The sequence below is a fragment of the Saccostrea cucullata genome, unplaced genomic scaffold, assembly GCF_032062105.1.
Source record: "Saccostrea cucullata isolate Sc308-1 unplaced genomic scaffold, CSIRO_AGI_Scuc_v1 ctg110, whole genome shotgun sequence".
Taxonomy (NCBI): Eukaryota; Metazoa; Mollusca; class Bivalvia; order Ostreida; family Ostreidae; genus Saccostrea; species Saccostrea cuccullata.
Window position 1 is genome coordinate 27,562 of NW_026939674.1, and position 15,375 is coordinate 42,936.

Genomic DNA, 15,375 nt, shown 5'->3' on the forward strand with positions numbered 1-15,375 from the left:
AGGTCAAAGTCAAAATTGTTGATATCTAACGTAAGGTATTTTCATAAAGAGTATATTTGTGAAATTTGAAAGCCCTAGTACTTACATTTCTAAAGTTATGTTCCAAGTTGAAGTTTTTTTTAAAGTGGGCAAACTTAAAGATCGAGGTCACAAAGTCAAACATGCATATATCAATACAAGTGGAAAGAACTTGTCACAATGAATATTCATGTGAAAAAGGCAAATTCAAGGGGACGTCATTTTATATAACATATTGTGTCAAATCTTGTCATAGGTAATGCACATGTCAAATATGAAAGCCCTATCTCTTCTCAATCAAAAGTAATAAGGAAGTGAAACAATGATAACCCCAGATGACAAAATAGCGAAGATTTAACTTTTTTTAAAAGCAAATTAAATATATTGGTAACCAATGTAGGGCCACTTCACAAGAAATACGATTTTGAAATATGAAAGCCCTAGCACCATCTTTTTAAAAGTTATGGCCAAGGATAAGTTTTTGAAAGATAGGTCAAACTCCAAGGTCAAAGAGTCAAAGTTGTAAGTATCTTAAAAAAAGGTCTTGTCACAAATTTTAGATAGGTGAATTCCTTGCCCGAACCGTTCAAAAGTTATGGCCACGGTTAAACATTTAAAAAAAGTAGGTCAAACTTCTCTAAAAGTAGGACCAACTCCAAGGTCAACGTCAAAGTGTCAAAGTTTTTATATCCAATGTAAGGTCTTGCCACAAGTATTACATATGTGAAGCCTTAGTATCTGTTGTTCAAATGTTATGGCTAAAGTAAAAGTTTGGTGTTTTTTTGTAAAAGTGGGTCAAACTCCAAAGTCAAGGTCAAATTCGTAGGAACATTGTACCCAAAGAAAAGTCTTGTCACAAGGAAAACACATGTGAAATATGAAAGTCATAGCTCCTCTAAATCAAAAGTTATTGACAGACGGACGAATGAGATTTAATGTCCACTTGCTTTCATGAAAGCGGGGGACAATAAGAAAGTAAAGTTTGAAAAGTAATGACAAAGGTTAAAGTTGGGTAATTTTTTTTCAAAAGCGGATCAAACTCCAATCTCAAGGTCAAGAGATAAAATGTTGGACCCATAAAAAGAGCTTGTTACATAAATGCACATATAAAATATGAAAGTTATAGCCTCAAACAAACAAATGTTACGACTAAGGTTAAAGTTTCTGTGGACAAATAGACAATTAGAAACACAGAAAGAAAAAAAAACTATATACCTCCCAGTCTTTCGGATATGACCTTATAAACGAAGGTATCATGACACGGTAGGCGTTTGCACAATAAAGAATCCTCAATGTTCAATGGCCCTGAGTGCAAGTATAGGTCTAAATTTGAAGTCCTTCTCCCGCATACGGTGTATCTGAATGAGTGAAAAAATCTCGAATGGGACGTTAAACAATACACAATCAATCATTTGTAAGTTACTTGCTCATATTCTTAATCTTCAAAAGTTTTTTTTATTGCCCCAGCAGTATATGATTACATGAATGGCGCCAATGTTGGGGAGCACTGGATTCACCAAATTGACAGACAGATTAATTTAAAGACATTATAGTGCATAGTACATATACATAGAATATTTAAAAAATTGAATGATATACATTGTAGTCATACTTTCAAGATGAAAAATATTTCCAAGAAATGACATTAACATCTCTGTGATATATGATGATACTGATCAAATGACTATTCACTTTATCATGTATATATGAACATGTTACATGGCACTATTATTTGTAAGTGAACTACTTTTAATATGAACACTATAAATTCGATCAGGACAATTTTTCAATGAAAGAAAAAAAAAGACCAAAAAAAAAACAACTAACAAATCCTTTCACACCACATTCATACAATACGTGTATGTATTGACAGATAAGTTATCCAAAAAACAAACAAAAACGGATAGCATAGTGATTTTAAACAAGTACATCATTATTATAAGCATGTACAAGTACAATTTTAACCATTAGAAAACAGTGGGAAAAAACACCCCATCTCTTTTCAAATACAGGCAGATGGTTATTTTTTTAAACATAAATCTTTTTTAGCTCCATCAATGGTTGGTAATGTCTTACAAAGTCTTTTCTTATAAATATGTCTTTTTACTATACATATTAAAAGGTTCAGTATAATATGGTATTTACCATCTCTACCAAGTATTACATCTATAAGGTTTATTTCAATGTTCTGGTCAGTTTTATCATTTATCCATTCTACTAGATTATTCCATAGTATATCAAAAGTTATCGGGCAGTTTCGATCTGTACCTGTATTAATTGCCAGGGTATGGGGCAACATGAAAACAATAATAAACATATTCATACAGATTTTATGGTTACAGAAGGAGAATAGTGCCTTACACCGGTAGACCCCGGATTGACTCAGCAAAAGAGAAATAACTTTTGTAAATGTGAAAATATAGACGTTAAATTTGTATTTGTCAAACAAAGATACATATTTACCATTCTCAGCATCAGTGTGTGACAAGAGTTTGCCAAGAGTTTTTGAAAACTTTTATGTTGGAAAATGATATAATTCATATTTTATAAGATGCAGATTAAAATACTTCTACTCTTTCACATATAAAATAACAACCTATTTTTGTAAAACAAATCTTCGTAACAAGAAAATTTAAGATTTATGATAAGCATAACTTACTGAATTTGAACGAATATGTATTTTGTATAGGCAATATACCGTCTAAGTTATGGTGCCCTTGCCAATGAAACACAGTCACTGTTGACAAGGAAATTTGATAGATCCTCACAACATGGAGTCATGGAAGAGTTAAAGCAAATGGGTAGGAGACTCTTGGTTCTGGAAAAAGAATGTCACATCCCTATTCATATAAAAGGTATGTGAAAAATTAACAATGTGTGAAATACATTCGGTCATGGAATTTTACATTGACACATTCTTTAATATTAAAATAGCGAAAGAATAGTGTTCATGTTTTAAAAAAAAAAGAATTAAACGGTACCATGTTTCTCATGCATCTTAATCCATCGATATGAATATTTTATTTCTTACATGGTAATACAAGCATATATAATTTTATGTTCTTATGAATACAGAACAACACAAGCAGGTACTGCAAAAATGGATAGTTCATGGGGAATCTTTTCAAGAAACAAGGGCTTATAAAAGAGCGAAAGAGATAATCGACGAAAGAGGAGTTCTGTTTATTGTTGGTGGTCCAGGAAGCGGGAAGACCTTTATTGCAAGGCATTTAGCTATTCAGTTTCAGACACAAAAGTGGGAAATCATTCCTGTTGGAAGCCCTGATGAAATCCGGCAATATTTGTATCCTGTGATAAATCAAATGTTTGTCCTTGACAACCCATTCGGAAGCTTTGGTTTAGATATGTCAAAGTATGATTGCTTCATGGAATTGTTTGACTATCTTTCTTGTCTTTCAAAAGTATCTTCTACAAAAATTATATTTACCTGCAGAAAAAATGTGTATGTAGAATGCAACGATCTTGAGCCTTTTCCTTTCGAAGCAGAAAGTACTATAGATATAGAAAGCAATGAATACCATTTAAATGGTGAAGAAAGATTAAGAATTCTAGAAACTTACTGCATCAAAAGAAACATCCCCAAGGTTACCTATGAACATATTTCTGTTGAAAACAATTATCCAATGTTCCCTCTTTTATGTAGCTTACTTCGTGAGGGAATGGACATACACCAGAGACTAAACCATCCTATAGAATGCTTGCAAAAGGAGCTTCTAATTATGCGAAAGTGTGAATCCATTACCTTCGTCGTTCTAGTATTATGCGTGTTTCGAAATAATACTTGTGCAGACAAATTCCTTGATGAAAACAGACAATTATTATCAGAATTACTATCAAATTGTGGACTGAGTCATAACACGCCTATATCAGCAATACGTGATGCTTTCATTAAACTTGAAGGAACCTACCTCTCAGACGTGAAGGACAGGATAACGTTTACCCACGATTCAGTATTTGAAGTTGTATCTCATATGTATGGAAAGGAAAACACACGGCATTTTCTCGAGAACATATCTTTTGAATACCTTAACAATAATGTTGAGATTGTGACATCTAGAAAAATCAGTTCAAATTCGTCAATCCTGCAGCTACAACTAGAAGATTGTTTTCATTTGTCAGTACGAATATATAATGAAATAAGACAATTGAATTACCATTTAGTTTTCGGATCAAAAAAGTCTTTTCTTAAAGACACTAAATTCATAACATCTTTTCTTCGATTTCTGGATTGGGTCCAATTTGCGGAAATTGTAGATATGTTTCTGGTAGATCATTTACATAGTTCAAAGTGGTTTGATTTTGAGGATGTGTATTCATTTCAAGGACACAAAAGCTTCCGTCGAAGAATTCTTACGAGTCACAGCTCTGATAAAAATATGCAAAAAGTGCGAGCATTAAGCTGGGTACTGGCATTCGGTCACAAGGAAATACTTTGCTATTTGATAAAAAGAGCAAAAGAAGAAATGCATGGAGAACTCACAAGACTCGAAGTTTGGGAATTGTTCCTCACAGATGACCTACAAGAGCAAACAAGATTATTAATGTTAGCATGTCTAAGTGGAGAATTAAAAATTGTGAATTTTGTGACTCGACACTTCGATAATGATTGTTTGAAGATTGAATACCCTACTGGGCTTTATGTCCCAATCCTTGTCAGTTGTCTAACGCCATATCCTCACGTTGTAGAGGCTCTTATACGTGCTGGAGCAAATGTTAATGCCACAGAAAATGCGTATTATAATGTGCGTGATACCTCCATTTTAATTGCTGTAAAAAATAAGCATACATTTGTCGTTAAAGTTCTTATTGAATACGGAGCTGATGTTAACAAATGCAACTTGAATGGCGAAACACCATTAATTATTGCATCACGAATCGGAAGCTTAGAAATTGTTAAACTATTAGTTGAAAATGGTGCTGATGTTGAATTTCTTGATATGGAAGGTAAAACAGCTTTATTTTACGGGATAAAAAATCGTCATGCTCAAATTGTAAATTTCCTTCTAGAGAAGGGAAGTGATGTAAGCAAATTCATCGATGACAAACAGTCCATATCAGTTTTGGATTTGCACTTTATTGTAGACTGTCCTTCTTCTGTTCAAAATATTGAAAGGATAATGTACAGGGCAGCTGAATTTGGTCGTATAGATATTTTAGAATATATAAATGAGCAGAAAGAAAAGGCACAGTTTCCGGAGTTAGATATGAATTTTCTGGTATATGTAACGTGTAAGAATGCTCAATTTGATGCATTGAATTATCTTATTAAAAATGGTTTCGATGTCAATTTTTGTGATGAACAACACACTACCCCGCTGTGCGCCGCGTCGGGTGAGGGAGACCTCTCCATTGTTTCCTTCTTAATTGAAAACGAAGCAGTTAACCCGAACCAGATTGATGTTCATCAAAAATCTGCGCTGCATTGGGCAACAGAAAATAGTAAGCAAGTTGTTATTGAATATCTAGTTAAAAAAGGAGCGTCTGTCAACATTCTCGATATAAATAAGACATCTCCTTTGCACAATTCCTGTGCTAAAGGCAATTACGAAATAGTGCGTTTTCTCCTGACACATGGCGCTGACTTGAATGTAAAAATGAAAGGGGGGGAAACTCCTCTATTCTGTGCTATTGCAAATGGACGACTTAAAATAATGGAACTTCTTATAAAGCGTGGTGCAGATATTCATACGTTCGATTCCAGAAATGTTTCACTATTACATTTAGGTTCAAGGTTGGGGAATATTCGAATAGTGCAAAGATTGGTTGACCTAGGCTGTGACACTAATAAATGCGACAGAAAAAATGGAAACGAAGACATTGTTGGACTTTCTTCCAGAAATTTTGCAAACGTGAATACTGCTGATTTACAGTGTCAGACACCGCTGCATATGGCAGTACAAAATAATCATACAGGTGTAATACAACTTTTACTAAAGCATGGAGCAGATGTCAATGCTGCCGACAAATTCGGAAAAACTGCATTTGATTATGCTAGTGACGAAATTCTAAACGAATTCTTGTTTGTTATCCTAGGAGCTTATTCATAAAGAACGACTAGTTAAATATTTCATATTGTGAAGGAATTTATCTTGTATAAACTTGGGAACAAATATCCTAACATTAGAAATATATATTCAAAAAATGAACTGTTTTTTTCAAAAAGAATTGCTTGCTTTCATCTATAAGAATTTCAATTGTATCTCATTTGGTCTTTACAATGAACATTACATCGAATATTGCCTGACTTTTAATGTAATTTTGAGACCATTACTGATATGTATAAAGTAAATCCTCTTTGCCAGATTAATACAAAATTTTTGTGGCTTGAGTGATACGACATTGGACGGCTAGATGACATATGGTCAAATGTTTCTCTTTAGGACAGATTATGATGCAAACAATAAATGAATGCCCGGAATGGTATCTATATTTTGGCCTTATTTTATTTCAAATGATGCAAATACTACATATCTAGAAAATGAAAAAATTGTAAACCTTCTATGTTGTTCAAAATTCTGCCTCTCTGAAACCAAAATATATAGACCCTTTTCCTATGACATATTTTGCCTAGGGGTTATTCCCCTTAGCCGCCATCTTGTAGGGCAAAGTAGTGAATTTACCTCTTTCAGCAACCAATTTTAAATATGCATGCAAGAAATATATGTTAGAAAATATTTAAATTTTAAAATCATGAATTAATAGAAGCCTTGACAAACGTATATTCATAAGAAAAATAGTGTTATCTTTACCTCATTAACCAGTATAACAAATTGAACTTGGTTGAATAATGAAGGGATCTGGATATGTTGCCCTACAATATGGCGCCTGAGGGGAATAACTCCTAGACAAAATATGTCATAGGAAAAGGGTCTATAGAAGCAGTTAGATTGTAAAATAATTCATATGCTTATCAAATAATACAAGAAACGTATTGACGCAAGCGTCAAAAATCGCCTGCAAACGAATTCATTGTTCCTTTCACGAAGCAGTTAGAAACTGAAATGCATTATCTGTTATTAAAACACCTAATTATACCTGAAAAGCGGGTGAGTATTTAGTAATCGGTATGTCCGTCCGTCCGTCCGTCCGTCTGTTACGCTTTGGGGTACTCTTCACTTATCTGCAACTCCTCTCATACCACTGGATGAAATTCGATGAAACTTTCACAGAATCTTTATTACATATTGCCATTGTGCATCTCCTGGTTTACTTTTTGATCCGACACAAATTTTTGGTTAACCGAGGCAAAATACACAGCCATTATATTCATATGGTAGGCGGGGGATATCATTTAGTCTCATTGCTCACAGTACCTCTAGTATTAATCTGTTAATATATCCTCGTGGCATTAAACACTAGTATGATGCATTGCAAGGTTTTATTCATACATAATTATTATACACATTATTACATGTCCTAGCAAAATACTAATAGGTATTCTTAAATCAAAGTTTTAAAAACCTGAATGTGAAATAAAATGGGAAAAGGAGTTTAATCTAGATGTAAACAGTAGTTCGTGGAAGATTAAAAGTAGGGTTATTTTTAAAGTTACAGGTGGAATGCAAATTAGATGGTTTCAATATCGCATTATGCACAGAATTCTTGCAACAAACACATTTTTAAACAAGATTGGGATTGTAGAATCAGAATTTTGTACTTTTTTAATGTACATCCATAAACACTGGAACATTATCTTTGGGAATGTGAATATGTAAGTGAGATCTGAGAAGAAATTCATGATTGGATAAAAAAAAATGTCTGGTATTGATTTTGCAATGAATAAATTGGACATAATTATTGTAAATTATTATAAGTCTTATAATATTGTAAATTTAATAACATGTATTGCAAAGAAGGACATATACCAAAAACGATGTTTCAATCAATTTCTTCATTTGAAGGAGCTAAAAGTGAAATTTTGTGTTATTATAAATTCGAGAAATATATTTATTTTCAAGAAAAACTGTGATATTGAGAAATTTGATAGAAAATGGAACTGTGTATGATTAGAACAAGCACTGCAAAATTGTTTTGTTTAAAAACCTCTGCTGTTCCAACTACTTACTATAGAAACAACGAATTTCTTTGTATCATTTAGATAATTAAGCTTGCATATACATATATTTATGATTGATTGAGAGTGCTGTTTTTTTTTCTTTTTTGTATATAAAAACTTCACCTGTCACAACTTACAAGATGTTTGTTATTATAAGGAGTTTGTCAAATTAGTTTGCGGAATCCAAGGCTCCCCAACCTTGGATGTAAACTTATTGATCACAGTATTCATGTGATGGGGTAATAAAAAAATTCAAAAAAGTTTAAACTTATCTAACTTAACTAGAGATAGTTTTACTTTAATAAAAATGCAACAAATATGTGGGGCTCCTCGCTTTCTCTTAGCGGACGTTAAAAACCCTAAAACTCACTCTAGATTCGCCACTACGTTTTGTTGAGATGCGGCGGGCAAATCTGATTTTGCACATTGTAAGACACGCGTTATCTCCGTCTGCTGGAGCAAAATCTCGTAATATTTTGTCTTTTAACAAATTAACATTTAATCATATTTTTGAATTTTTTCCATAGGATATGTATATCTCGAGCATTCCACAGATAAAAATACATGTATTTGTTCAAGAAAGAGATGAAGACATTAGCATAATAATTTATTATTACGCATCCTTGTATACATTCTGTTTGACTACGATCGTTGTTTCTGGTTGACCAGTCTCTGTTTTGTTTACATTCAAATCTATATCAGTTCTAGTGTATCGTTCTGGAAATATAAACAGTAAAGTCAAAGATACACCTATACTGCCCACCAATGTCCAGTTCATCCAGGCTGTACCTAGAAAATAAATATAAATTCAGTATTGTATCGATGTCATTAATAAAAGTTAAAACCTGTGATTTAAATAAAGAGCGAAGACAAGAAGAAAGACGAGGAGAGGTAAAAAAACAGTTTCCTAATTTTTTAAGATTTCAGTTATGATATTTTGATCCAATACGGAAACTTTTTCATTTTTCTTTTCTTTAATACCTACCTATATTTGGTATCTGTAGTACTAATAAATACAGAATTCCTATTATGCTGGAGAGGCACGTTAGAAATCCGCACGCTACCCCTTCTGACACGGGGAAAGCTGCCTCCGCCCCCAATTCATACAACAGAGGGGTGAATCCATTAAAAAACATCCCTCCAAAAATAATGGAGATATAAACTTGTTCTGAAATTTGAAATATACTTTGTTTATCAATTAATACAATACAACTAAGAAAATAAAATTACAAGAAAAATTTTATCATAAAATTTATTTACATTAAAAAAAATACAATAGAGATTAAATTTTGTTTAAAGAGTTTTAACATTGTATTGCTGGTAAAGTTGATATTACTTTATACATAGCTTCTCGGTGTGAAATATCATCATGTACATCGCTAAAGCTATGACTGTCCAGACATTTTATCTACATATTTTTTCTTTGTTGATATCTTTTATAAATTCAATAAATTAGCAGAGCATTTTTTTCAATTGATAATTAGTAAAAATTAAATTTTCCAATGTTATAAAATGAAATAACCAATGGATCTATGTACATAAATACCACCATCTACAGTATTTATCAAATTAAAACTTCAAAGTATGAATCATGGATTCAATATATTAAAAATATTTTAAAAATCCATTTCTCTTAGTTTTGACATCATTTTGTCTGCTAAGCATTAACGATTTGCCTTTACTAAGGCCTATATCACGATTTTCCCCCTAATTTAACAAGAAAGTCATTGCACATAACTATCCAAAAGCGTACCTGTAGAAAACGGTATAATCTGGACACGTAATAGTGTAAACCATAAAAATGATACCCCGGCTGCAGCCAACATAACCATACTAATCAGTTTCATATGCTTCATGAACATATCTGAAAATCTAAAATAAAAACCAAAAATCACATTTTGATTTGAAAAAATTCAACATTTACATTTCACTTTTCATTACCCAAGAATAAACCCTTGCTAAAGAAAAAAGATTGAGTAAGTGTTAGAATAAATCATTGGGAATTTATGGGTTACCTTCCAACTGCTAGACCTGCGACACAACCTGCTATCATTGAGTAAAAACCAATCCATCCAACCTCCGTCTAAAACAAATATAGTTGTATATGTCACAAGCTAAAAATATGAAAATGAAATAGTAGTATTCACCAACTATCTTTTTTTCGCTAGAAGTTACTGTAGATATTACAATCAATTATATATGACTGTATTAACTATCAATGCTAATCTGAAAGGAAATTAACTGCTAATATCTTTAGTCATAGAAAAATCAATATTCGTATAGAATTTTTTTCAGATTTTTTAAATTGGAGAATAATAAGGGTACTTTGATGGGTGTGAAGTATTATTTTAAGGAATAAAAATATGTAAAGCTGCCCAAATCATTATAATCCTTACTTGGCCTATTCCTACAGGTTTCAGGATAACACCAAGAACTGATCCCCATGCTCCGTACACTGGAATACCATATACCAATCCTATACACCATACTGCTTTGCTCCTTACCAAGAAAAGTAATGACACAAAAAGGAATAATTCGTGGATTTTTAAATTAATATCTGTTATGACGCCATAATAAAGTACTGAACAAGATAAAGGGTAAAAACGTTCACCCTTTGAAATCATCTATTATAACCTTTGATTTTGCTAAAATAATGCCAAATTGATTTCTGAAAACTTAATTCGACATACATTGTGCCTATTCGCTTTAACAGGTCGGTTTACACTACATCTTGACACATATGGAAGGCAATTTTCAACATTTTGCCACATGTCTTCTTATTTACACTATGTGTCTTGATGCATGCAAAGCATGACAATTTCTACGTGTTTAAAAAAATTCAATGGCAAATTTTTTCAGACTTATTTTACTGCACAATATTTAACTTTTTATGAAAATTCTTAAAAGATATAATTTATATTTATTCCGAAAGATTATAACAAAAACTCCTGCTATAATATTAATAATCAAATAAGTTTTTCTAATTAGTTTACAAACGCTTTGACATTTGCATATTTTCTGTAATTTTGAGTTAAATAAGAATTGCACAGCTATAAAACCAAGGACCTATATATACCTGCTAAAAAATAAGTATATCATGATGTTTTATCAACGATAGCACCTTTCTTTGAACAATGGTTTACGCCGATGTATTATAAGTTGATATAAGGCTTCATAAAGCAAATTTTGTAAATGTGAGCATAGAAATGAAAGATTATACACCATTTTAAATATTTCTTTCACAAATCTCAAAAAAAAGTATTGAAAATAAATTTCCAAGAGACAATTCAAGTTGCCCTTCATTTTCAACACAGCTGGGTACATGTAGTAGACCACAATGCATTGCGGCTAATTCAGCAGTAGGTAAAGTAAATAGATAGATAATTTACATGCAAATTTATGCTGACATCAGAAAATCTAGTGGTCTCGACCTGTTTAAGTCTGTGTTGAAAAGCAGTTTTTACCGAACAATGTATTCCGTTATCTGTATATGTTTTAAACTTACTGAACAATGTTCTTTAGCGCCTTCCTATACTCAACACGCTGTGTTGATGCTGACACACTTGGTGGAGTAGGGGGTTTTGCTGGCATTAAAAGACTTCCTAAAAATAACAGCCCTGCCACTGCAAATTCTAAAAGAAGGACAATTATGCAATAATTCTTTAAAATATTTATGAGATGAAGCTGTAGCCAAGGTTTGTGAAGTATTTTGATCAAAGTTAAGATAAAGTTTTGATCAAATTAAAAAGAGCTAAGTTCACTTTGAACATGCATAAAATGGCCCTGTCCTTATATCAATTAATAAACTATCGCCCCTTTTCCCATTTTGTTTCTCAAAATAAAAAGAGATTCAGTGCTTTCATTTTTTGTAATAAAATTTCTTTTTTGAGAATCAAAGTATTGGAAAACAGGCTTTGAGAAAATGCATTGTTCTTGAATTTTGTAGAAAACACATTATTTGACTACCTTCAACAAACAATTGAAATATGAGCACAGCCCACGATCTAAAAATTAAAACATTTTTTTAATCTTCAGAAATAGATATTTCATTATGTAACTGCATATTTTGGATCAGAAGTTGTGCGCTATGAAAAATATTTTTAAAAACACTTCAATTTTAGGCCATTTTCAAACGAACTTACAGGATATTGTGAAACTGACTCATTTTATGACGTCATAATGCATTGACGAAAGGGAAACTTACGCCATGTGCAATAGATACGCAGTCCCAACAATCCATGCGATAAATACTGCATTCACAACCTAAACTAAGCAGTTTTGATTTTTCAGAAATTCTCAAGGCCAAAAAAGGCCTTAAGTGGCTCTTGTTCTTTCTACTCTTATTGTGGATCAAAAGATGCTTTTAAACTTAAAGTGAACATCTTTTCAATTAAGCTTTGTTTTTAAGCTTCATGTACATATGTGTCAATGCGTCAAAGTTTCGACCTTATATTTTGTGCATTTTATTATGCAACAAGCTTTACATTATAAAAGAAGTTATTATATTCATTTAGTTCAAAAAGAGCATCCTAAACATATATTCTGTATTCGAAAATAGCTTCAAAAGATACACTATCAGAGATAGATAATGACTTTTTTGTTCACTGTTCGGAGATCAACTATAATGCTGATTAATTTAATGTTGGAGCAAAATGTTGCAATGAATATAAGAAGGGGTAAGCAAGAAGTGTTGTGATTAGATACGCAGCAAAATATCAATTTTGCATTCAAAAATTAATTCTTGTGTTACATTTGAATTATCTTACTTACCATAATACATGAAGTGCATGATGTCTTGACGCATTTTTGTAAAGTTTATCAATTCTGCAATGAGAATAAATCTTACATTTTGTCCTTAGTTTTCATATTTAGTCAATATCGAACTGTCATTCTAAATATGTTATCGCCCATTCTGATTACAACACACTATATTTGCATAATAATCAAAAAGTTATCCAGAGTTTGTTGTCCTTATCAATTTGATACAATGCAATGTACCGTACCTTGGGTTGAATTTGAAGTGTTTCTAAAATTGTCTTTTATTGTTACACCTAGATTTTCTTCTAAGCTAAAAATAAAAAAAGAACACTTTCTTTTTATATTATAAATACAAATGAGCGTATTAATTAAAATTGTATGCCATGTTTCATTTCAATAAAATATACCTGATGATTGTAGGTGTATAATTTTGGACAGGAGTTTTACTTTCATACTTTGGTGAATCAACCAGTTGTGGACCTGAAAAAAAACACACATAACAACAAGAAATAGACATGCAATGAAGTCAAATCTATCGTGTTTATAGTCAAAATGAAATATCACTTTCGTTTTGATTTTTAGACTTTGAAATTCCTGTTGATTACCAATAAGAAAGGCCATAGCTGAGCCTAAGAAATTGCAAACGTATATAACAGCTGTAGCACTTGCTCTCTGATTTGGCGGGAACCACGTGTTTGCGACCTGTGCAGGCCCAGCCCCTGGGACTGTTCCGGCAATTCCATTCAAAACAGCACACAGATTCATTAACCTGAAAGTTTATGAAAATATTTTACGAAAACATTACTTGTCTAATATGAACAATTATGTTCTGATATACATGTACCAAGAAAATAGTTGTTTGGCATTCATATCATCCTTTCATCTCTTCTTAAATTAGAGTATTTAATTTTTTGACATCAGAAGGTTTTCAACGTGACTGCAACTTATAAAATGATTGGTTTCTACTTGACTTAAAGGGGAATAAAATGACCCTTAACATCGAAAATTATAGAAACCATAATGAAATAAAACAAAGGTAGTAATTCCAAATACAAAATTTCATTTTCACCACTTACTTCGACCAGGAATAGGGTATTCAGAGTTTGTGTTTTAAGGGTTGGTATTGCTCTATTTTATGCTTATTGATTTTAATCACACGTAAGTTGTAGTTAACATACCTACCATGTGGCGTATGTAGGTTCATGTGTAATACATCTTACTCCTGTACCAACCAGAATCAGAGCCGTGCATATCAGGAAAGATACTCGTAACCCTTTTGTAAAAACCACAAAAGTAAATACTTCATTTGATATTTAATGTATACTTCATATTTATATTAGCTTTTGTATGCATAAATCATTCGTACATCTATTTTAACTTCATCTATTCTGTTAGTTTTATGTGTTAGGTTAATTTATCTCAGATAGTTATAATATTGAGTAAATTTTATCTAATATATTTACACACTGCCTTTAACCAAACAAGGTCAATTCTCAGTTGCCTCACATAAATTTTTGTTTCATATATGTCATTAACCATAATACTGGTATTTATTTTTAGAATATGAAAACACCGGAAGGAATATTGAGTGCAATCGACAATTTTCTGAATGCATGACTTCCTGTCACTTCAACAAGAAAATTAACATATGATATTTATATACCTTTTGTGTCCATAAAATAACTGGCCGGGAAAACAGTGATTATGTAGGCAGCATTTCCCCAATTGACAAACATTCCAAACTGACTATCCTCCCATCCAAATACCACTTCTGCCGACTTGGTTATAGTGGCCCAAGTGTTCCATACGGCGGCTTGCAGAAAGGAAGCTAAGCCAAATACAGCAAGGACGTACCATCGCCTCTTGTAAATTTTGTCTGTACTTTTCTCCTTATTTTGAAAGAATGGTTGTCCTTCATTGTTTGCGGCATCGACATCGTTTTGAACTGTTACGTTCAATGCATCACTGCGTTCACGTACCGACATAATGTTTTGTTAGTATTAAAGTCAGCAGTCAATTTGCACATTCTGCATGCTTTATGGAGATCACATCACAACAAAGATCGTTTACACATCAAGAGGAGGTGAATACATAGGGTTAAAGATCACACAATAAAAATAACATTAACACACCACCAATAGGAGTAAACTATCCACTTTAGCTTTGTCAATTATCGCGCTTTAAAACATCTTGTGCGAAAGGTAAACAAACTCTCAGGTGATTAAGGTCACGTGAATCGATTTTAAATACACCTGTAGTTGTTAATGATATAAAGTTTTTACTTGTACACCTACATTTTGCAATTAAATGCAAGTTTTACAGGGTACCTCGTGTGCCGACAGAGACGATATGGGTCATTCTCAAAAAATGTCCAGATTTCAGTGAATCACGTTTTCTGGTAAATATTTTAATAAAATAAAAACTTTTTTGTGCTCATGAACTTAACAATGATCTAAAATTGGGAGGACAAATATAAGTAGGATTAAAAATTGATATAAACACTGAAAAAAAATCCTTCAACA

At 32.2% G+C, this 15,375-nt stretch overlaps 2 protein-coding genes across 2 annotated transcripts; one reads left to right on the forward strand and one right to left on the reverse strand.

Moving 5' to 3' along the window:
• The first annotated feature begins 2,712 nt into the window (after positions 1–2,712).
• On the forward strand, positions 2,713–6,448 carry LOC134253556 (protein TANC1-like). The gene is made up of 2 exons (XM_062736083.1): positions 2,713–2,873; positions 3,094–6,448. The coding sequence occupies exons 1-2, from the start codon at positions 2,798–2,800 to the stop codon at positions 6,084–6,086; spliced, it is 3,069 nt and encodes a 1,022-aa protein (XP_062592067.1). The 5' UTR covers positions 2,713–2,797; the 3' UTR covers positions 6,087–6,448.
• Positions 6,449–8,687: 2,239 nt separating this feature from the next.
• Positions 8,688–15,064, reverse strand: LOC134253579 (solute carrier family 49 member 4 homolog). Its single transcript, XM_062736106.1, has 12 exons — positions 14,517–15,064; positions 14,036–14,126; positions 13,459–13,622; positions 13,261–13,333; positions 13,099–13,163; positions 12,866–12,919; positions 11,601–11,727; positions 10,492–10,594; positions 10,111–10,178; positions 9,849–9,967; positions 9,081–9,263; positions 8,688–8,884 (listed from the first exon to the last, which is right to left on the reverse strand). The coding sequence occupies exons 1-12, from the start codon at positions 14,836–14,838 to the stop codon at positions 8,709–8,711; spliced, it is 1,545 nt and encodes a 514-aa protein (XP_062592090.1). The 5' UTR covers positions 14,839–15,064; the 3' UTR covers positions 8,688–8,708.
• Positions 15,065–15,375: the final 311 nt, after the last annotated feature.